The sequence below is a fragment of the Platalea leucorodia genome, assembly GCF_965183815.1.
Source record: "Platalea leucorodia genome assembly, chromosome: Z".
In the NCBI taxonomy this organism is placed as follows: domain Eukaryota; kingdom Metazoa; phylum Chordata; class Aves; order Pelecaniformes; family Threskiornithidae; genus Platalea; species Platalea leucorodia.
In genome coordinates this window covers 24233867-24257814 of record NC_138858.1, presented here as the reverse complement: position 1 = coordinate 24257814, position 23948 = coordinate 24233867, and the positions used below count along the sequence as shown (strand labels likewise).

Below are 23948 nucleotides of genomic sequence, written 5' to 3'. Positions count from 1 at the left end.
CATGTACAAACCAGCAGGAGGATGAGAGCTTTCACCAAGAGTACGATGGCAAGGCCTGATCTTAGAAACACCTTTAGGATATTTAGAGCAGATATGGAACAAGTGGTCTTATGGCTGATTGATCATAGAGGTCTCACTGGAGGGAAAAAATAGCCCCTTTAAAAAAAGGCACCTGCATAGTACTTGCTTTACAGATCAAAGGTGCGGTAGAAATTTGTGATTCATCAAATCAGGATATGAATGCAGAAGTTCCTGCTTCCAGTCTCATACCTGATGAGCAGCTCTTTCTCCTGGTGTAGAAAGTTCATATATTTAGAATTTTCTAGATACAGATATCAGAATTTTTTATCTAGCAAATATAGGTGTAGAAGTCTGTCAGGGCTTATTCCCCAATATTTATGTATCCAAAAGAATCCCAAAACTGGATTTTCTGCTAAAGTTCAGTTTTAATTGCTAAAGGTTCAGGAAATTGCATAGTTGGCCTGAAATCTCCCCTTAATTCCATAAACCACTTCCTGTTTGGAAGAAGCTGAGTTCACAAATGTGAAAGTTAGGAGAATAGAATACCTACTATTCTGCACTGCAGTATGAGGAAAATAATGTTCATTCGTTATGGAGAATGAGGTCTAGTGCACAGTCTGCAACAACTTGGATTTGTCAGATTTGTGGCAAGACCTTTTAAGGAATCAATGCTTTGTAGATAGTGTATCCTAAGTTAATATTAATAATTTGATTTTGATAAGTAGCTCAGTTTTGGAATTAAGTATCTGGATGTAAAATGCTGAATGGTTTCCCTGAATATATGTTCTAAAATTAATCCTGTTTTTCTTTGATGCAGTGTGTGGCTTTAAGCATCTGTCGGTATGGCATCATAGAGGGACGTTGGTCTCACTGTTTGAGCAATGCCATTTTGGCTTGGCGTCACTTTTAATGGATATGAATCATGTAGTTTTGGAACATCTCTGTGAAGAGATTAGTTGTCATATACTAAGAATATCTCTTACTTTCTTAACCACATCCACCAAAAATGATGGGAAAGAAGTCCAGAAACAGGGCAATGAGATTTTTATTCTTTTCTCATTGCGTTGCTTATAGGTGCTTACTCCTGCTCCCACTAAAATCAGTGGAGGAGAGCTGGCTCATGCATTGTTTTCTGTGTTGGCTTATAGTTGTGGATTTCTTCACAGAGATAGATGATAGTCAAATGTTTTGTTGTTTTTTTTTTTTTGTTTGTTTGTTTTTTTTTAAAAGTTAAGCTTTTTAATAGGAGTTTTATATTGTTTTTTGCAAGTTTTTATTTTCTTATTTTCTTCTTTAAGCATGGAGTCATTGCTACAGAAGATGAAGAGTATTTTATTGAACCTTTAAGGAATATAACAGAAGATTCTAGTAACTTTGATTATGAGAACGGTCATCCTCATGTTATATACAAAAAATCTACCATGCACCAGCAACATCTCTATGATCACATTCACTGTGGAGTCTCAGGTAAATGAGTATGAGTGTCATTCTTTTTAGAAAATTGTAACTTAAGATGTATTTTAAAATCTTGCTTGATTCACATGTGGACACACAGTGGACAATGTAGCAATGGGAATCCCCCTTTTGGATGATGCAGTGTGCCCTGTTGAAAATTAGTTTTACTTTTTTTTCAGATTCAGGTCGAGAGTATAGTGTCTTTCAAAACCTGAGACACTGGGAGTGTTTTATGCCTGTGTTGTGTACAGCAGTAGTAATGAGCACATGCTTCCTCTAAATGTGCTATAAATGTACTTCATTCCCCAACTGGAAAGCATGGTAGAGTGACTAAGTATTACTGCTCAATGTTTAGTAAGTGTTCCATCTCATTTGAGGAGACTTGACAGGCAATAAATGTGTTAGTATTATGATTAGTAATACATTTGGAACTGGAGTCCACATCTTTTTCACTTACAGAGGTTTGTGGTGTTTTGATACTGGCTTTTGGTTCAGTGGGTTAACACTATTCCATAATAGTCAAATATGTGATTTACAGGTGCCTTATGGGAAGGATTATATAGTTTTGATTGAGAGATGTTTTCCTTGTAAAGCAGTTTTAACTTCCACAAATACACTTTTCAAGTACTCTTTGACATGATTTTCACTTGCTTAAACTGAAGCTGAAAACTTACTTCTTGAGGACAGCATAGAGGAAATCTGACAAGTTATTTTAAAGCGCTAAAAGAATGGGTTTTTTACATACTAGAAGAATGTTCTAATCTTGTCATTTGTTTATATCTCAGAAATACCTTATTCTTAAAAGTTCAGTCCTGGACAGTTGTATTCCATGAGATTCAGTGCACAGGGCAGGCTGACAAATATTAATCTAAAATAAAACAAGATCACTCTTCAGTGATGTAACTTATTTCAGCTTCTTTTGGAGGTTGTAACTTTTACTGGCACCAGCTGACTAAACTTACAGTACAGATTGTCTGCAAAGGCCCATGCTTGGGAGACAGTTTTTCCTGAGTGTTTCCGTTAACTGTGTTTAGGGAATGGCAGACTTTCTGTATGTAACTTCTGTTTTAGTTTGGAAGCATTATTCCATCTACGTGCTTCTAATATTGCAAAACAAGTCTCCTAACTATTACTGCCTGCTAAATGATTGTAAAATAAGAGTACTAATATATGTTCATTTTGTAGGGAAAGCTGTCACTTAAGCCTCTTGAAATAAGTGGAAGGATTATGAAATGTAGGATGATGCAATTTTTGCCATTATTATATCCCTAGAAAAAGAAAGGATATTGGCCTCTGTCAGATGTTATCTTCTAGATTAATGCTAGAAAGTGTTTCTCCTCCAAGGGAGGATGAAGCAGTGGCAGCTAGTTTTGTCAGGTTGCATTCAGTCATTCTGATGGTATCTAACGTATGGATCACAGGACAATCAGAGCTATGCATCTTGCGTGCATTTTTTGTGAAACATGCAATAATCTTTTGCATGTATTCCTTTGCATATTTGATATGCTGCCTTTGTTCTTGGAAGCTCCTGTGTGTTTCCTGAGCTTTCATATCTGTCACATCCTGAAGTCCTTAATTGTTGAAATACTAAAGCACTGCTTTTTACAAGCCGGAGCCTACTATCATGCTCATTCATCTCAGTTTCTCCTTTTCCTGTTGCACACTACTTCTACTCCATGAAAATTTCTGAAGAAAGTTGCTCTCCCCCAAAACTGCAAGGGCTTACTTGTCCAGATGATGTGCTATTTTAATGTTCTCATGGGTACTAAAACCTTTTAAACTCATTTTCTGAGCACTGTTGCAGCTTTATCCCAAAGTGTCATGGTGTCCCAAGCATCCCCAGAATATCTAAAAAGTAAAATCAAATATTAATTTTCAGTTTCACAGCTTTCAGACCCTAGGACTAAAGCCAGGTTTACGGTAATCTTTGGGGCATTTGACTGGTTTTGGAAGTTTTGAGCAGTCCAATGTTGTGTTTGAAAATGCAGTCATAACAAACCTGTAGCTGTCTTTTGGCAGTATATCATTTACTTTGTCTGGAGACTGGTTTTATCTTTACCTTCAGAACAGTTTTGCCAATATAGTATGCTGGGAGGAATCTGCTTGTGCAGCTGTGCCACTATTCATGGTCTGGCAAATTTCCCCTACTGTAATCTAGACTTAAATTTATTGTGTACATGTTCTGTATCAGGGAAGTGGTCAGGATTTTGAAGTGTTGATACAGACAAGGGGAGTGTCATTTCTGACCTTTCTGAGAAAAATTGCAATAATTGATAGAAAGTGGGGTGGAGAATTTGATGAAAGGTTGATCAGAATTGGTTGGGTTGAGCAAGTGATGGACTACTTCATAGTAGATAGCAGAATTATGGTGGCTAATACAAGAAAAGAATTTGAGAGGCAGGGAGATTCAGATAAGAACATAGGATAGATTTTCATAGCCTAAATTAGATTTTAAGAGGTTACGCAATAGAATGTTTAAAAAATAAAAAAAAAATTAAATTACTATTTCATGTATGTATCGTCACCAAGTTAAATTACTATTTCACGTATGTATCGTCACCGAGTTAACTATATTTTATTAAATATGCTGAAATCATTGAGGCCTTGGTAAGAAGCTGACCACTGTCAAATTCCAGTTACTTCAATGGATTTGAGGCCACTGGGTTATCTTGCAGAATGCTGTGTTTGAACAGGATTGAGAAACAACAAAAGTTGACATATGAAAGCTGCAGAGTGGCAGATTTAGGGATGGCTCTACTATATGCTGCCTTATGTGGTGGTTTTACTTGTGCCAGACTTTACAGTCGGTGTATTCTAAAATAGAATCATAGAATGGTTTGGCTTGGAAGGGACATTTACAGGTCATCTAGTCCACCCCCCCTGCAATGAGCAAGGACATCTTCAACTAGATCAGGTTGCTCAGGCCCCATCCAACCTGGCCTTGAATGTTTCCAGGGATGGGGCATCTACCACCTCTCTGGGCAACCTGTTCCAGTGTTTCACCACCATCGTTGTAAAAAAAATTTCTTCTTTATATCTAGTCTGAATCTTTTAGTTTAAAACTATTACCCCTTGTCCTATTGCAGCAGACCCTGCTAAAAAGTCTGTCCTCGTCTTTCTTATAAGCCCTCTCTGAGTACAGAAAGGCTGCAATAAAGTCTCCCCAGGCTCAATAACCCCAACTGTTCTTCATAGGAGAGATTTTCCATCCCTCTGACCATTTTTGTGGCCCTCCTCTGGACCCGCTCCAACAGGTCCGTGTCCTTCCTGTGCTGAGGACCCCAGAGCAGGACGCAGCACTCCAGGTGGGGTCTCACCAGAGCAGAGTAGAGGTGCAGAATCCCCTCCCTCGACCTGCTGGCCACACCTCTTTTGATGCAGCCCAGGAGACGGTTGGCTTTCTGGGCTGTGAGTGCACGTTGCTGGCTCATGTCCAGCTCTTCATCCACCAGTGCCCCCAAGTCCCTCTCCACAGGGCTGCTCTCAATCCCTTCATCCCCCAGCCTGTACTGATACCGGGGATTGCCCTGACCCAAGTGCAGGACCTTGCACTTGTCCTTGTTGAACCTCCTGAAGTTCACATGGGCCCACTTCTCCAGCTTGTCCAAGTCCCTCTGGATGGCATCCTGTCCCTCAGGTGTTTCCACTGCACTACTCCGTTTGGTGTCATCTGCAAACTTGCTGAGGGTGCACTTGATCCCACTGTCTATGTCACTGATGAAGATATTCAACAGCACTGGCCCTAGTACAGACCCTTGAGGGACACCACTTGTCACTGATCTCCATCTGGACATCAAGCCATTGACCACTACCCTCTGGATGTGACCATCCAGCCAATTAGCTATCCACCGAACAGTCCGCTCATCAAATCCATATCCTTCCAATTTAGAGAGGAGGATGTTGTGGGGGACCATGTCAAAGCCCTTACAGAAGTCCAGATAGATGACATCCGTGGCTCTTTGCTTGTCCACTGATGTAGTCACTCCATCATAGAAGGCCACTAGGTTGGTCAGGCAGGACTTGCCCTTGGTGAAGCCATGCTGGCTGTCTGGAATCACCTCCTTGTCCTCCATGTGCCTTAGCACAGCTTCTAGAAGGGTCTGTTCCATGGTCCTCCTTTCTACCCTTTTTAAAAATGGGTGAAATGTTTCCCTTTTTCCAGTCCCCGGGGACTTCACCTGGCTGCCAGGACTTTTCAAATATCATGGCGGGTGGCTTGGCAACTGCATCAGCCAATTCCCTCGGGATCCTGGGATGCATCTCGTCAGGTCCCATAGACTTAGGTATGTTCAGGTTCCTCAGGTGGTCACAAACCTGACCTTCTCTTACAGTGGGAGGCACTTTGCTCCCTCAGTCCCTGTCTTGCAGTCCATCCACTCGAGAGATGTGGGAAGAGAGGTTGCCAGTGAGGACTGAGGCAAAAAAGTTGTTGAGCACCTCAGCCTTCTCCTCATCTCTTGTTACCAGTTTGCCAGCCGTGTTCATCAGGAGGGGTACACTTTCTTTGACCTGCCTTTTCTGGCTGACGTACCTGTAGAAGCCCTTTTTATTATTCATTGTGTCCCTTGCCAAGTTCATCTCCAGCTGTGCCTTGGCCTTCCTGACTCCATCCCTGCACAACTGGGCAGCATCCCTATACTCTTCCCCGGATACCTGTCCCTGCTTCCACTGCCTGTGCATTTCCATCTTGCCCTTTAGTTTGACCAGCAGGTCTTGACTTATCCATGCCGTTCTCTGCGTTCCTTTCCTGATTTCTTACACCTGGGGATTGAGAGCTCTTGTGCTCTATGCAAAGCGTCCTTAAAGATCTGCCAGCTCTGTTCTGCTCTCTTGTCCCTGAGGGCAGTTTCCCAGGGGGTCCTATTGACTATTTCCTTGGACAGCTGGAAAATGAAAAAATGCTTGTGTATACATTAAATGTTAATGTTAAAATAGTAACAAAAAAGCAGCACGTAATGCTTCACTTCAAAATATTCTCATAGTTGCACCTTACATAAGTAGCTTTCTGTTGCGTTTTGAGATCTTTTTCTGTTTGTGTTCTCTGCTCGCTCTCCACCTTCACCCCCACTTAACATCTTTAGAGGACTGACTTAGGAGAACTTGGGTACCATACTTGTGAACTCCATGTCTACACACATCTGGATTTGTTTTCAGTTGTAATTTAAAACCTAATTCCCTGTTTTTGTAATCAATATTTTGGGGTTAATTACAGTGCGTTTGTGTGTTTTGTTTTGTTTTGGTTTTTTTTTCTATTTTTGCTTTTTTTACTTCCCGATAGCTATGTTCGATGTTAATGAAGCTTAAGTTTTTTCTTTTTTGATCTACAAATATGGTGGGAACATGACATAACTTGCCACAGAACTGTTTTTGTTAAATGTATTGCAAACATTTATTGACATGTTTTAGCTTTTTAAGGAAAATTCAGTCAGCATTATTTAGTGTTTTTAAAGCAAAACAGCATAAACATTGATAGATCCTGGAGTGTGAGCCTAAGTACTCAGGATTGTTTCCAGCTTTCCTATTACTTTGAGACCAGCTGAAGCCTAAGCTTCTCATCTGATAAGAAAAGGAGAAATGTTTGTTTTTGTGGAGTCTTCTGAGACCTTTGTTTGAAAGACGTTATCAAGATGAGTCCAAAATAATATTTTCTTTTTTTCTCTGAAAGTTTTCTGCATGAGGTCATCAGTTTTCAAATGTGTAGAATAGACTTGCGTCTTTGAGTGAAAAATTATGAATGAATGTGGAAGCAGTATTGCGTTTCTAAAGTACTTATAGCACTATAAGAGCATCAGAAACCCTCAAATGTCACCATTTGTTATTTGAAAATGAAGAGTGGATTTTTTTAAAGTTCTAGTACAGAGGCTGTCAGAGAAAATTCCAAACATTCCTAAATCACTGCCTAAGTGAGAGGAAAATCTTTGAACAATTAAAGTAACTTTGAATTTTCTACAATAGAGGTGAAAAACAGGAAAAAGCTTAGTATTTGTTATAGAATCCTCAACAGGCTTTAATACCTGATACGTTTTTTTAGAATGGATTATACCCATTGCAGAATGAGGACAATTTTGTTACTGGCATTTTTTTCAACTACCAGGTTTATTTTCATTTTTTGACTTCTCTAAAATATGCACTTTTTAAAGCCAACACTGTGGCTTCATTAAAGGCCAAATTATGAAACACTGCAACAGTGGGAATGCTGAAGACTTTATTCCTGGTTTTGACCTGAACATACATTCTTTGTGGTGTAGTTATTGCTCTTTGAAAATAGCATGCTTAGTTGAATTGCATAAGGCATTGCTTTTTCACAGAAGGTACTGGTCCTGTCTCAACTCATCCTTAGCTGAACCTGTTTTAGTAGAGGTAAGGATGCATCTCAGAAATCGTGCACTGGAACAGTCCTGTTCAGACAATTATAAATGTATCTAACTGTTAATGTTCTTATGTTCATCCATAACTAGCAAGAATAGCTTAGATATTTTGAAATCCTACTTAGGTAAAACGAGACTAATAATATACTTTCATAAACATAAGGTTGAGATCTGTTTGAGCCTTTGTGGAAAAGGGATATTTAATACACACAACAATGCCACTTTTGCAGGGCAGGATGGGTTCAATTTTGTACTGAGGACAGGAATCAAAATTCAAAGTGAGTCTATAGTGTTTGTTTTGCTGATAATTACAGCTGTTTAGATTTTTAATAATCAATCTCTTGCATGCAAGAAATATTTTTTCTATATATTTATGTGAAACAAATACAAGTGTCAACATATTTGAATTAAAATTGGCGTTAAAAATAACTATAGCAATTATCCCATGTTAGGCCATTTTAAACTTCCCATTATAGTTAATTTACGAGATAGATAAAACATAATCTGATAGCTTTCTGAAGAGAAAAATAATTTATTTGGCCCAAAAACTGTTAGGCGTGTAAGCATAATTGCCCAATAATTACAGAGTTTCACAGGAGGGAAAAAGCTTTTTTGGTGCCTTATCGGTGTGTTTAATTCCTTAGTATACTTTGATACCTTTTACCTTAATTTTGAATTTTTGGTTTCCAGTATGTTTTTTCCAAATGTTATAATTGTCGTGTTCTTATCCTTAAAATTCTGAAGTGTGCTTGTGGTTAATTATAACTAATCTTTAATATTAACATAGATGCGCAGAATCAGATCCACTAAGAGAAGATTGATGATTTATTATTTTAAGTCAAGTTAAGGAGAGTTGAGAATATTAGAACTTAAAAGTTGGTTTTCCATTATATAAGGTATTTTTAAAATAATGAAAAAACACATAATTTAATTTTTCTTCGCCTCAAGAAAGACTTCTTTTTAGAAGCTTGAAGATGGTAATCTGAGCATAACACAGCTGCATTTGAATGAGTTTTACTAGTGACCCCTCTGAAGTGTTTAATTATTTTGGTTCTTAGAAGACCTCACAAGAAGCGGTAAACCTTGGTGGATGAGTGATGCATCTGCTTTTCCAACTTCACGTCCAGTCAATGACACGTTAAATAGTCATAGTCGACAGAAGAGATCAGTAAGCCTTGAACGGTTTGTGGAAACGCTGGTAGTAGCAGACAAAATGATGGTGGGATACCATGGTCGCAAAGACATTGAACACTACATTTTGAGTGTAATGAATATTGTAAGTTTCGTCCCTCTCTGTGTTCATATCAATATGCATGTACTGAAATGATAAAGCAACTGTAAAGTATTTATTTATTGGCATGAATAATACTTTAAAATATGTATCGACTTGCAGGAATTAATAGTTGAAATATGGCAAATGTTAGCATTGTGGGAAAAATACAGTACTGTTTCTGTACACTGTGATGACTTTTAAATAGTTTGTCTTTAATTTTAAATTCATATGATTACATTTAGATTCTACAATTCTGTTTAAGTCAACAGTCTAAATGCTCCTTGAGCTGAATGAATTATGAAACACAGTATAAACAGTTTTGACTGAAAAGTGTGACCCAAGAAGTTTGTTTTACTGAATGGTCAGTTTTTTTGTCCAAAAATAACTCTTATTCAGGTGACAATGATAATTAACATTATGAAATTACATTGAGCGAGAAAATAGGTTCACTTTTAACCGTTTAGGAAACAAGTAGTGTTCCTTGTCTGACTTTGTGCCTTTTCTTATTTTCTGGAGGTCAGGTTGCCAAACTTTATCGTGATTCCAGTCTAGGAAACGTTGTGAATATTATAGTGACACGTTTAATTGTCCTCACTGAAGATCAGGTAAGAGCTCTTGTGCTAAGCTTTATACCCCTGAAATACAAGTTATGTTATTGTGTAATGTAGTTTTCATTTAATTATTGCTTGAAATGGCTGCATCTGAGCACAAAACCTATCTTTTCATCTTTCACTACTTTAATCAAGATGAAACAGTTCAAAGGAATATTCCTCATATATCATCTCAAAGATATCTGTTCTTACTTCAGGTGAATATTAATACACCTTTGGGAATGTCAGTTTTATTTTTAGATCTATATTTTGATATTCTGATTTTTTTTTTATTGACATAATCATTATTAAAGTTGGAGCAGAAAGAATGCCTGTTCAGTAATACACAGCTGAACTTGGGGTCAGGTTTTAGAGAGATAAAATTTGGCAAGAAGAGTTTATTCCTAGAAACCACTGCTTCTAATTATAGTCCCATTTTAGTTTTCAAAAGGCTTAACAACTGACCTTAGTAATTTGTTTGGAACATTTCTGGTATGCATGTTGTATTGCAGCCAAACTTGGAGATAAACCACCATGCAGACAAGTCCCTCGATAGCTTCTGTAAGTGGCAGAAATCCATTCTCTCCCACCAAAGTGATGGAAACACCATTCCAGAAAATGGGATTGCCCACCATGATAATGCGGTTCTTATTACTAGGTATGGTCATTATAAGTATTGTGTTTTATTTTATTTCCGTAGCTTTATTGTTCTTACCTTATATATAGAGAGAGAGGCTAGTTGTGAAGTAATATAATTGGTAGGTAATCTTAAGAGGAGGAAAATTAATAGATGGCTTGTCTTAAATGTATCAGACTATTGAACTATAGATTAAGAATTTGGAAAAGTAAGATGTGCAAATTACTTGCTTCTGCTGTTATTTTCACTTCATAATTGCCAATGCAACGTATTCCAGTAGAACAGATGGATCCTATTGAACATCTTATACTTTTGTAATTGAAAAGAATTCTTAGGATTATGGAGAACAAAACAGTATGGAAAATGTTTTGTTAACCATATATAATGTTTTTAATACGAATTTCAAGCCAGAACCTCAACTACTGTAATAGTATTTCTGCTGAAAAACAGGTTCTTGCAGATTCAGGCAACGTGAGAATCTGCTTTGTAACTGTTTTGATATATTGTGCTTAATTAAGATGAGAAGTGACAGTTTTAATAGGTAGTTTCAAAGCCTGCATATGTGCCCATTTGCTTGCTTCTATTCCACCGTTACTGTGATAAATTCAACAAAGCTTGCACTGTAATCGTGCAATCCTGAACCTATTCCTGTTTGTCCTTTGCAGTTATGGGTAGGCAACTGTACTTTATTAGGAGATCAGTTTCCCTGTTGTTTAAGGACACTATTCTTTTCTGTTCTGTTTAAATAGCAGCAGATGCAGCAGGACTAATTTGGATTAGGATCTTTTTACTATAGTTTCTGCTTTCCAGGACAAATTCTGTACTGCTTTGTATGTGACCTATTTGTGGAATTACTGTGTTTACTGCAGAAATTTTTAAAATAGTGATTAAAATAATGGCTCTTTTCTGGAATTTTACATAAAACATGTAAAACTGGCTGGATTTTTTTGAGATGGGTGGGTTTTGTTGGTTTTATTTTGTATAAGGAACAATTTTTTTGAGAGGAAATAAAAAGCTACTGAATCACTTGCATGAACTTTTGCATTCGTATTTGAAGTATAATTGTTACATGTGGTTATATAATTCTGCATAGTAACAATTAGGGTGATTAAATGCCAGAGTGACTTAAGGAGCTGTGACAGTCCAAAAAGTTTAAAAAAAAATATTAAAGTCTCTAATAAAAATAAATGGAATGAAATTCAAAATACAATACAGTTAGATTCTAAGATATTGATTTTTCATGAAGGCCTTCGTTTATGCTCAATTTTTTGCATACAAGTCCGTCCTTCACTAGGGCTGCTCACATGTGAAATTAAGTACCTCTTTGCAGCTGTGCTACACATCAAGCTTTTACTGGTATAATTTAGGCAGTGAGTGAAAAAGTGTAACCTGTAGGTAGTATGGTTGTGTCAGTTGAAACCCCCTAATATGTATGTATAAGCTGCATTGGCAACACTGTATTTTTACTGCTATGGCTGAATAACTTTGATGTTTTGTTAGTGTTATTCTGGCACTGTAAAGCACACTTGTTTATTTTCTTTCACTGTTGTGCTTTAATATGTTTTGTTACTGTATGTTCTGTACTGGCTTCCCTGTTCTGGTAGGATGTTCCCAGCACAGTTATGAACAGTTCTGTGTTCCAGATGAAGGCTTAAGTCAGTGCTAACTTGCAGGCCTTTAACTGCAAAAGGAGCAAGTTTTCACAGAACATGAATAATACCCGTTGAACGCTAAGCTTTTTCAGCAAGAAGTAGTAAATATTAAGGACTTGTTTTATTCCTCGTTATGGGGGCTTAGTAATTACATGAGTATGCTGCAGGGTTTCTTTAGGACTTGTGTATGCTATCTTTTAAAAAGGACATAAGTTATAAAAATAACTTCTGAGTTTACTTCTAAGAGTTTTACACTTCTAAGTATACACCTATGTTTTAAATCAACGAAGTGCCTTAGTGTAGTACCTGCAGGCTAGTAATACCTACCTTTATAAAACATCGCTGAACTTTTAAGTTCAGTTATGTATGCTTTCATGATAGAATGCTTGTATTCATTTATTTACGATAGTAATTGTAATTTCTAAAAATAATCCCAAAGGCTAAACTAATCAATTTGAGTGGATCAATCAGGCTTTTGCTGAAACTGCTGGCTATCCTGGCTTTTACTAATAAAAAAATGTATCAGCATATGTGAAGAATGGATTTTTCTTTTTTTAGATTGGAATGAGTAAAGATAAATTTGTATTAATTTAAACATGTAAATCCATTAATTTTAAAAAATTCTAAATGAATTACTGAAATGGTGACATTCTTGCTTTCATTCTGTTTTGGATCTCTCATCTGATGAACCAGAGTTAATGCACTATATGTGAAAGAGAAGGGTATAGGTACAGTGCTTTAAACTCCCAATGGGTTGGAGAGGTCTTTAATAACCTCTTCCACCTGAAGGAATTTGAACCTATACTACCAAATATTAAGTTATTTTTTAGCCACTGTAATAGTGTTTTGAAAGCAGTTTTCTGAAGCTGTTCAACTGATGCTGCTCTGCTTTGTATGAGGTAACTACATTTTAATTGAATTTGGCACTGGAACCATTTTTGGTCGTTGTGTGTATTACTATTTTATGGAAAGTAGGAAAGTTTCAATTCAACATTATTAATAGTTTTGTGTTGATCGAAACTGGATTTTTCAGTCAGTAATTGATGTATTTGAAAATATTACCTAGCCCTGGCTGAGTATTTAAGTTTGCAACTACAACAATCTTTATCTGAAAAGTGGGGCAAAGTTGTTAAGAAAAGGAGTTGTTATCTTCACCTATGCAAATGAAGACAGCGCCTCAGCTTTTCTTAGCAACATATGGCTTTCCTCTGTAGTACTTTCAAAGATGGCACGCTCTTACCTGTGAAGAAAACCCATTATTAAGGGTGCTGATTCCCTAGGGGTGTCTGCTTGACCAACGTAGACAGATTTTTGTACCCTAAACTAGCTGTATGCTAAAACCAGGTAGCCTTGCTGGCATGGAGGTATGCCACCCTAGTCTAGTAAGTCCCATGGAGATGTTATCATGCCTGCTAAGCCACTGGTCTTTGTACAAGAGCCTACCCATGTTCAGCGTGCCTCACGTATGGCCTTCTCTGTCGTGGTCCTGCAGGCACCCTGCAGACTGCAGAGCGCTTATTTTACTAAGTGGGTAGAGGATTGCAGAAAAGTTCTTAGCTGATAATGAAAAATAAGGCAGGTAAGAGACTGGTCCAAGTAAGAGCCTGATTCCCAATCAAGAGAGCAAAATCATGGTGATGCAAATATGGTATTACTTGCACAGATATGGTAACAGAAATAACGTGTGTTGTCAACTCACTATGGTGAATATTGGGACTGGTTTAGCTTCCTTAATGCTGCCAGACTTTATGCTATAGGCATAAAAATTATAATTAGCAGGACCATTTTCTGATACTATTGTCAGCAGAAGCATCTTCCTTCAGTTTCACGGGGAGCTTGTGAGCATCCCTGAAATTGATAAGAATTAGATACCTTCTTATAATGGGAACCCAAGGGTAGGTAATAGGCTTTATACAGAAAGCTTATTACAGTGTCTTGGAATATTGGGTGACTTTGTATAACAAGAATAGCAATTACCCAGAACACTGATAATACTTTTGTGTGTGTTACTGTAGTTTTGCTTTCTTTTATTTATTTACAGAACTTTTGTTTGTATTTTCTGAGTCTTAAGTTAAGTGCTTAATGTTATTTCAAGATAAGACTCTGACTGAATTAATGTTCTAAAACAATGAGACCTGTTTTTTTTGTATAGTGCTTGCTCTTTGAAATTTCACCTAGAATTTTTCTATTGGAGACTATATTTAAGTCTCAGGCTTTAATATTTTATCCTGTAATTGTCCAAATTGGGTTCCTGGGGGCAGGTGAAAGTAAAATACTAAACAGACAGATTTTAATTATGAAGTTGATTAATAGTGTAAAACTGTTAAGACTATGTCTTCTTTTTTCCATGATGTGACTTTGACTTTAGATAAACCTAGTGAATCCTTAAAATTCTTTCATATTACAAATCAGTAAAAGCAGGAGAAAAACTTGTATGATTCTCTTATCTCAAGTTTTTTGGTAGACAAAAAGTAGTCTTTGCGTTTGGTTCCTGTATTCCTGCATCACAGATGTGATAATCTTACTTTTTAGTGCGATGTTGCGTTCTCAGATTTGTCGTTTTAAGACACAGTGTAAGTTTTGAGAGTCGCTGTGTATTCTCCCTTGTGCATCCCATCTCCAGTGTAGAAGTATCTATTTGCCTTTTTGAAGGTAGTTCTTGTTTATTTGCTGATTTTTTTTTTTAACCTTCATTGGTAGCCTGCTTCCTCTTTTTGTTTCTTCAGAAACTCCCTAAGAAATAGAGCCTCCATAGTTTACCTTAAAAACACAAAACTTCAGAGGTCACAATGCACACTATGATATTGTTACTTATTTTTAAAGAACACTTAACCCAGCTTCCCTTCCATTTCAATCAATTGATTCCTTTCTTGACCTTATAGATCATAAAGGAGGAATTATGGAATTCCTGAGCAATACTTTGGTTAACTTGCAAGCATATACATTATGAACAAAACTATTCCTTGTCCTGTGCACCTGCACAGAATGGTAGGGCCAGAGGGTTGCATTCTAGGAGAAGATGACAAAATTTAAAAAATGCCTTTATTTTTTTTTGTCTTTTACACCCTAAGGCTTCTCTAGTACTACATTTCTATGTATCTCAAGATGGTTAGTTTGATTTGTCCAGGTACTAAATAGTTGTTTTTCCAAATGACGTGTGTGACTGACTCTCTAAATTTTGCAGCCACAGAGTCTTTTCCCGCTGGGAGGGAAGATCCAAGCTATTAATTTGCCTCCTGGTGTGTCAGTAGATCAAGTAAAAGGCATATCAACCAGCCCATAGAGAGAAAAGTTTCTGGGGGAAGTTGAGATGTGCGCGCGCGCGCGCGCGCGTGTGTGTGTGTGTGTGTGTATCTGGAAGGGGGCAGAACTTGGTCTTTGAGATGCAAATGTTTTAAGCAGAGAAACATTTCAAACCTTACTCACTTAAAGAGATAGTACTTCTCAAAAGTCGTTGCATGAAATGTCATCTCCTGTTGGTAGTGTCACATACCAAGAGTTTGTTTTATGTTAGAAAACCAAATCCACTCTGCTTGACAAAAGCATTAAGATCTCTTTGATGCAGCTACAGTGGTTTTATTGGAACATAAGTGATTCTATGCAGAAAAGTTCATAAAGTTTTAGTTTTGAGACTGTAAATCTGCATCCTTTTGGTTTTTTTCCCCTCTGGTACACTCTTCAAGATGCGCTTCTGTAGATACAGCTTCTGAAATTAATGACTTATAATATCTTGAAATACAAAAATCTTTTCCTTGGATTGGAGTCCACTTGAGTTAGATTTACTGCTTTAGCAACAATGTATACTGCAGTCCCACTGAACTGATGTACTATGTTGGAGGAATCTTTATTTGCTTGACTAAAGAATCAGGGCCATAAGATGTTTTTATTGATTAAGCCAAATAAACCTTGATTTGCAGATTAAACTAGTGTCAGTAAAAATGTTCAATACCACAGATGGTATAATTTTTCTATTTCTCTGGGTTTTAAATGGGCTTGTACATGTTAATTTTTGTGAGACAGTGAATGAGTGAGCTCTCTCAATACAGACACTTGTATTTTTGCTAGATACCACTGTACTTGTAATTCAGTAAGTATTGCTAAGCAGTGTGGTATGGCTGCTGTTAGCGTTAACCCTGGTATTAGTATGCAGCATGTCTCTAGCAACATTTGCTGAAGCCCATATGGGAGGCATTAGCATAATTACACAATTGGTGGATTTTTCAAATCTGTCAAGGAGAGAAATTTTACAGAAGTGGTTTATGTTTATTGTATATGTAAAAGATTAACTTCACAGTGCTTCGGTTAGTCATTCCGTCATTCATGTGCCCTCATGGGCAAGGTATACTCTCTTTCGTTTGTCTGTAAGATATGTATCCCCTGTGCAGCCCAGTGCTGCCAGTTTTTCTAAGAGGGCAGAAGGTATATGTGTATAGCAGCAATCCTAAGCTCCTGCAAATCTTGTGGTTCATAATCTAAAGAACTGCAGTGGTTCTAGCATTGCTGTAGATACTCGAGAGGGGCAAAAAGTTTCTTGTTTCATTTTGCATACCTGTGTAGAGCTGACCACAATCATGCCTTTCATTTTTTTTGTAACATTAAGGGGTTTTAAGCAGCTAGGGATGATTTGGTTGTTGCATTGTCCCAACAGCAGTCCTAAAAGGAAATGTATTTTATGGACACAGTTGTCCTTTTGTGTGTCAGTTGCTTATAGGTTAGTAATACACTTTTATTCTGTAATAACAAGTAACATTTCCACATCAGGTTCTGTACTAGTTAAGGCATTTGGTAGTGAGGTAGGGCCAGCCAGGACTCTGCACATTCCTTTCCTCCTGCAGGTCCAAGATAGTTATGCTTCTTTTCTGAGGCACTTTTCCACTTTTTTCTGGGCCGCTTAACTTGTTGCCAGGATTTCTTTTCTATACAAGACACTCTCACATTGCTCTGTCAGGACAATTTCCTAGCCTTGTCCAATAAATCTGGACATCCAAAGCATTTCTGTTCCCATGAAGCCCTGTCTCTGATCCTCGTCCTGCGGTTTCTTCCTCCATTAATGAGAAGGGCTCTGATTTCAAGAAGTAATTCTGATGTCAGTTGTATCTGTTTGCTTCTTATTTCCTTGACTCTTAGACCATTAAGTGGTTTTCACCCTTGTTTTTTATGCAGCCTTTTAACTTGTTCTACTGAAGTTCCTTGCAGTGAATTTAAGCCCCTGCCAGGAGGCTGTTTTTCCTTAGTTGATTTTTGTGCAAAAATCATAAGGTTGACTTAGTGTCCTGGAGACCATGTGTATAAGATTACTCCTTTGAGAGAGAGGGTTGAAAATCTGAGATGTATATGTTGCCCTTAATGTCTCTCTCCGCAGATATTTAAAGTCCGAGGAGCCCACTTTGCAAGTAATAACACTAAATTCCCCATGCCTCTTTGTTTTCAGGGAATTAAAGGGGTGTAAGTGAAAAATCTGTCTGCATAGTCAAAATGATGTATTTGGAAAAAAACCCAAACAAACTTGAAATGTACTAGGACTCTGCTACAGCAGATTGAGGAAAGTAAGGTATTTGATGTTGTTTGCATGTGTGCTTTGCATAATAGGGTTTCTATACATTACATGTTCCTTACACTCCTTTTTAGAGATCTGCTACTGACCACTGACAGAATCAGTATGTTGCTAGATAGGAAGCCGGTACCACAGGTTTTATATTCTTACTCTTGTGTCAAGAACATTTTGTGCGTCTTCACTATCCTAAGGCATATTCTTTGGAATGACTACCCTAAGGTTGACAAAAGAGAAGTTGTGGCTGAGAGATGCAGCATAACAACTGTGAGCCATTACAACAACACAGGGTCTCTACGTGTAGATGATTTGCTTTAGATACATATGGCTCTAGAGCCGTGTTCCAAAATTGCAAGCCCTACACGTTCAGTGGCAGGAAAAACACGTACAAAGATTTCAGTGGAGAATTCTCCCTCATCGATTTACGTCTTTTTGTGAGCTGAGAGGCTGTAGGCTGTGAAATGATGATAGAAGATCAAATTAGATAACACAGGCAATAGAGAAAAATATGAAATAGTTGGGAATTAATAAAATCAGTTGGCTTGTTATGTATTCCTATTTATGTGACAGTTATACACTGCCCCACCCCCCACTAACAGAATAAGGCCTGAAATGTTGTTCAGGTTTCCACTCTTGGCTGTGAATTTTTTGGGGTTTTGGGGGGAGGAGGTTAGTGTAAATTGTATCTTTAAAATTTATTCCTAGATTTTGCAGCTGAAAGGAATCAAATGGACTCTGGGATTTGAGGGAACTCACATAGAACAATAAAGAAGCTAGAATGTGAATCTGAAAAACTGCTTATTGCATGGCAAATGTCAACCAGCAGGTGATTTGCAGCTAATTAACAAGCACACTGTGTGAGTGGAATGTTTTCTGATCAATAAAGAGGCTGTTATTTTTAATTTCTGATGCCATTAGTTGACTCAGTTTACAGTTGGTTAGTTAGAAGATGTGTATTCTGATTTAGTTTATAAAATTCGAATCTGTGAGGGTGGAAAGGTGGAAAAGGTATAAGGTATACCCAGAGTTTGCCTAATCCATTCCAGATGGACAAAATGTGTTCAAAATGTGTTTTATTTAATACCAAATCCAGAAGAGTGACCAGTGTCATGCAGTAAAGCTCAGGCTTTCATGCTCTGACTAGAGACTTCAAGTCTGAAAGCTGTTTCCTTTTTTAATTTTTTTGGTAGATTGAAATATTTGATACTGAGTAAATAGACAAATAACATTCTCCTATCTCAATTGAAGACAGAAATTTTGAGTGTAATCCCACAAACATCTCTTAAGATGTGCTCACTGAGTGGAACTGGTTACACACCTAATGATTTCCTGAACTGGAAAACTTGAGAGTATCTACCAGCACACAACGTGGGCAGCGGAACTCCTTACTGCCCCCAGTTAAAAGTCTTTCTCTAAATGAGGCAATGAAACCTTCAGTAATTAAAAATGCGTTGGGATAAATCCATAAAATATCAAACTACATTTGCTGTTGTGATAGTAAAGGTATATTAATGCCTCCTGTAGTTTACAAATAAAACTTATTCTTTTACACACTAGACTTACTACGGAAGAAAAAAATCAATGAATAATACTTTTGTATGCTCTATTTTTTCCCCATTTTTTTATCTGGGCATTTACCTTCTGAGTTGCACAGAGGGTCATAAAACTATTCAAATGATAGTTTTTCCAGGAAATGTTTGGTGGTAATAGTTCGGGATATCTGTTAGAACACTCAGTTACTGCTTGGCCAGATATCTGAGGAAGGGCTTTCTAGCAGTTTGAAATGTCATCTTTTGCCTTCTTTTTTATAAAGAACATAGACTTATTTAAAAATCTCTCATTTTTAATTTTTCTTAGTAGTCTGAGTAGAATCCTAGCATTCTTCTCTTTTTTTTCTTTTTTTCTCCCCTCTCTTGCTTAAGTACAATATCAGGGCTGTTATTATTTTTCACAACTTACAATGCCTGGTGGAATAATACATATGCAAGTGAGTAGCTGCGCTCCTCATTCTTAACAACCCAGAATACTATATTAGGCCAATTTCTACCCTGGATTTTCACCAATTTTGGATTTTGTCTGCGATCTGTTGCATAAATTCTGTCTCTCACCACACATGAGTATATACTACATTTTCATGTTTTCTTCACATTTTAGACATCAGTCTGGAGTATTTAGCTCAAATTTATAGCTACATTTTATTAGATGTCTTATGTATAAGAATACGTTAAAAACATGCTTTTAATTAGGACACAGGTTGTAAATTAATTCTTTTAGTGGCAACATCATATCAATTTAATTTTAGTATTCAGTATTCTTCAGTTTCTGCTAGTTTCCATCAACCTCTCCTAACGAAGGGCATAATTATTTATGCTTTGAGGTCAACGGCAGCATGCCTGTTATTCCAGTAGGATCTGGACAAGATTTCAGTTTGAGTTCATAGCTTGTTCATTTTAATTATGCAAATAGTCATGTAAAACCTAAAGTGAGCACTGTTTGTTCCGTGCTACTTAATAACTTTTTGAAATATTTTCCAGCTTTAAAATGTGGATTGATGAAGTTAGGTACATGAGTGTCTTAACCTTTTTTAAATTAGGGGTGCTATTTTCTCTGAAGTTGTACCCATTTGTGTATTAAATTCACTGCTTTTATAAACACCCATTTTGCATAGAGATGGATCACTCCCTAACTAATTTTTAAGTATATTCAGTGTGTTAAAAGTACTTTCCAAAGTGATTAGCACTACTTACAGGTTAGTGTGGGTTGTTTTGGTTTTTTTTGGGGGGGTTGTTTTGTTTGTTTGGTTTTTTTTTTTTGCTTGCTTGCTTTATTAGTGAATTTACAGCAAAGAAGTGACACTTGAAAGGAAATGTCTGGAAATTTTCCAGTCAAAGAGGAGGTGTGAATAGGCAGGAGCAGAGGATATTACAGAATTGTCCCAAGTAAAGAAATATGTTGTATTTCATGTCTGCAGTTGTAGCTCTTGGGTTTCGCTTTCATAATGTATGATGAAGTGTAACTTAAAAGGCTATTAAAATTCTGACCAAACTGGATGATGGAGGTAAAGTAAAAATCCAAAGTTAAAATTCCATACTTGAATATTTTGTAGTTGCCATGCTGGCCTGATGACGTGCTCGGTTAATTGGTACTGAAGTTGATTCTGAAATCAGATCTGCTAAACAGATAAAATTTTGCTTTAAACACAAAGGAAATCACACTCTTGTTTTCACCTCAAATCAAAACATTTTAATGAATAAGAAATTTGATGAAGGAAATAAGAAATCACATTTGTTTACATGTAGTATATTCAGAATTATATTACCGTCTGTGTTGCATTCTCAATTATTTTCTTAACTGACACTTTTACTTTTCTAAAGATATCTGTTTCACAGTCTTTATATGACGTAAACACTGGAAAATGTCGTTGTTGAAATACAAACACTGAGATAACACTGAGAACTAACTGCAATTCTGGTCAAACCATTTATTTTGCAACAGCGTGTGAAAGAATGGTGGTCTGGCCAGCTGTAAAGAATTAAATATGAAATTGTAAACACATTTAATGACTAGCAAGTCTTGTGTAGATTTGCTCTTTCATGTACTATATTCCAGTTCTTCCTACCATTGTTTGTTTTCTGTTGCCTTGTGTTGCTGCCACATTGACCTATTATCAGCAGGTGAAACTGTAGCACATGGGAATACTCCAAATGGGAATATACTCAGCAAATGTAACAATTTCTGCTTTTTTTATGCTTTATCTTTTACTTATTTCTGGACTTGAAACTCTTTGTACTTCTGATGATTTGGCCTTTACTAGCTGTATTTCTACTGGCTAAGCTAATATAGGCGAGCAATTACAACATTATCAACAGTGTGAATAAAAAAAATGTTTTAATGCTGCATAATCAAATATCTTTCTTAGATAACTGGTCATTAATCATCCACACATGCGCTTATGCAAAATTCTAGACACTCCTAGTTTAAACTCATAATATACATACCAATATTTATAGTATTTCAAAACTATATCGAAGTAGTCCATGAACACTATGGAGATAGCCAAAAGCTGTTGCGTGTGCATGGCCAGGGCCTACCACCATGGATGCATGTGGTAGTGGTACCTTGAGCTGATAAATTTAATCAAGAATTTAATTTTTTTTTTTCAAATTATGTGCGGTTGTCTTAGTTTGAGTAATGACTGATCACTTCTTTAACAGGCAATACTCTCATTCAAGCAATTTTGTATGGTTTAGTGAGTCAAAATGTTAGTTTGTCAATAGTGATAGGTATTCTAATATTTGATGTTTTGGCATAGCATTGTGTGTAGATACTTGTACTGAATATTTCATATGCTTTTCCTCTCTTGCATTTTGTAACTATTATACAGCAAGACGGAAGTGGCTTTCAATTATAACTGCTGTTGAACTAGATGAACAATGGTGAAGATCAATTTCAACTATTTATCACAAATAGGAAAATACTCTTTTATATAAAAAATACTTTTATGTTAAAGAAGCTTTGTTATATTTTGGTTTTGCATATTATGTATAAACATGAAGTTTTATGTAAGTGCAACAACCTGTAAAATGAGCAAGGATGTGCATCCTTTATTTTAACACATAATATCATATATAGTTAGGATGGTAAATTCCAGCAATGTGGTAATTAACAACAGAAGATATTAGACCCAGTGAAAGGAGCCCTTGGGTGATCTCAACTGAGACTGCCATGTTTGTTGCTGATAATTTAACTTGCAAAATTTCACCAGCAGTCACTAAGTTTTGAGCACACATTACAATAGTGAATTTTCTCAATATCATTTTAGGCCGGAATTGTTGCTGTTTTTCTCTGATTAGTGGAAGCAAGCTGAAAACCATGATTAAAAATTATTTTGGATGGGTTTTAAGTACCTGATTTGTACCTTCAGAATAACTCCTCAAGTATACTGTACTTACTTTTGTATACCAAGCAAATAATCTCCTGCAAATACCGGTCTTAACCAGCTAAAAACCACAGAACTCTTTTTTTTCTTTTTTTTTTTTTTTTTTTTTTTGGTCACCTTTGCATCTGTCTCTTCCCATGTACTTTTTGTCATGCATGGTGAGAGCATTCTTTAATTTGGACCAGAAGTCCTTCTGCACTGTCTTCTCTAATTCTTCTCTCCTCTAATTCTTCTCTCCTCTAATTCTTCTCTCCTCTAATTCTTCTCTCCTCTAATTCTTCTCTTCTCTAATTCTTCTCTTCTCTAATTCTTCTCTTCTCTAATTCTTCTCTTCTCTAATTCTTCTCTTCTCTAATTCTTCTCTTCTCTAATTCTTCTCTTCTCTAATTCTTCTCTTCTCTAATTCTTCTCTTCTCTAATTCTTCTCTTCTCTAATTCTTCTCTTCTCTAATTCTTCTCTTCTCTAATTCTTCTCTTCTCTAATTCTTCTCTTCTCTAATTCTTCTCTATTTTGGACTAGATGATCGTTGTAGGTCCCTTCCAACTGAAGTATTCTATTCTATTCTTAATGGTTTATAGAAGCTTTCAGTTGAAACAATTTATTTATACAAGCACCAAATATACCAAGTGTTTTAAGGTGAAAGGATGTAGCGGTGGACTTGCATTCTTTCAGAAAGAGGGGAGGAATTTCTTTTCAGTATGTATTTGCCTACCTGAAAGTTAAGATTTTCTTTAATACTCTTTATACTACAGTATGATTTTTTTTTCCTGTGGTAGCACAAAGCAGTGAAATATACTGCATTCTATTGCAGCAAAGTTACTATTTGTTACATGTAGCAGTTTTATTTCAATAAATTAGATATGTTTCTTTATGTGTGATGGAGAAATTACAATTGTTCTGACCATTAGAAAAATCCGAAACGTAATCTAAAAACATTTAGCTGTTAGATATCAGATACATTATACAGTGGGGCTTCTCTGGCTGTAAAAGATTTTCATCTTCCTCAGCCTCATCCAAAAGACCTTTTTGCCATCAGAGTAATATATAATTTTGTCCTCCTTTGCCTATGACCTCTATACATATAACTTCTCTAAGTGGTTCTGTTTAGTGAGTTATCAGGAAGAGTATTTTCTATGGCTGCAGTCCTGCATTTTGGTCTATAAGTCAAACTCTCATGCTTATGCCAAGTACCTTAAATATTAACTTGGCTCTGCACAGATATATAGATATATATATATATATATATATATATATATATAAAACCCCAACCCTGCACGAGTATATCATATTGAAGGATTTAGGCCATACAGAGGACAGAGTACTTTCTTATCTTTTTCTTGCTTATGGGTGATAACAGCTAGATTTAGTGTATGGGAGGGAGGGGAAGGAACGCGAGAACATTGTGTGTGTGCATGGGGAGCAACACCCAAGACTTGTTTAAAACTGTAGTACTTAGGACTT

The 23948-nt window shown here is 36.6% G+C and overlaps 1 protein-coding gene across 1 annotated transcript in view; it reads left to right on the top strand.

Annotated features, from left to right (window-relative positions):
* The window catches only part of ADAMTS6 (ADAM metallopeptidase with thrombospondin type 1 motif 6), a gene marked incomplete at both ends in the record, with an annotated part of 152447 nt that overhangs the window by 7608 nt on the left and 120891 nt on the right, over positions 1-23948 (top strand). The window contains 4 exons of the mRNA XM_082337589.1: positions 1320-1488; positions 8906-9120; positions 9639-9722; positions 10220-10365. Of these exons, the coding sequence (XP_082193715.1) occupies positions 1320-1488; positions 8906-9120; positions 9639-9722; positions 10220-10365 (614 nt within the window). The remainder of the gene's footprint in view (positions 1-1319; positions 1489-8905; positions 9121-9638; positions 9723-10219; positions 10366-23948) is intronic.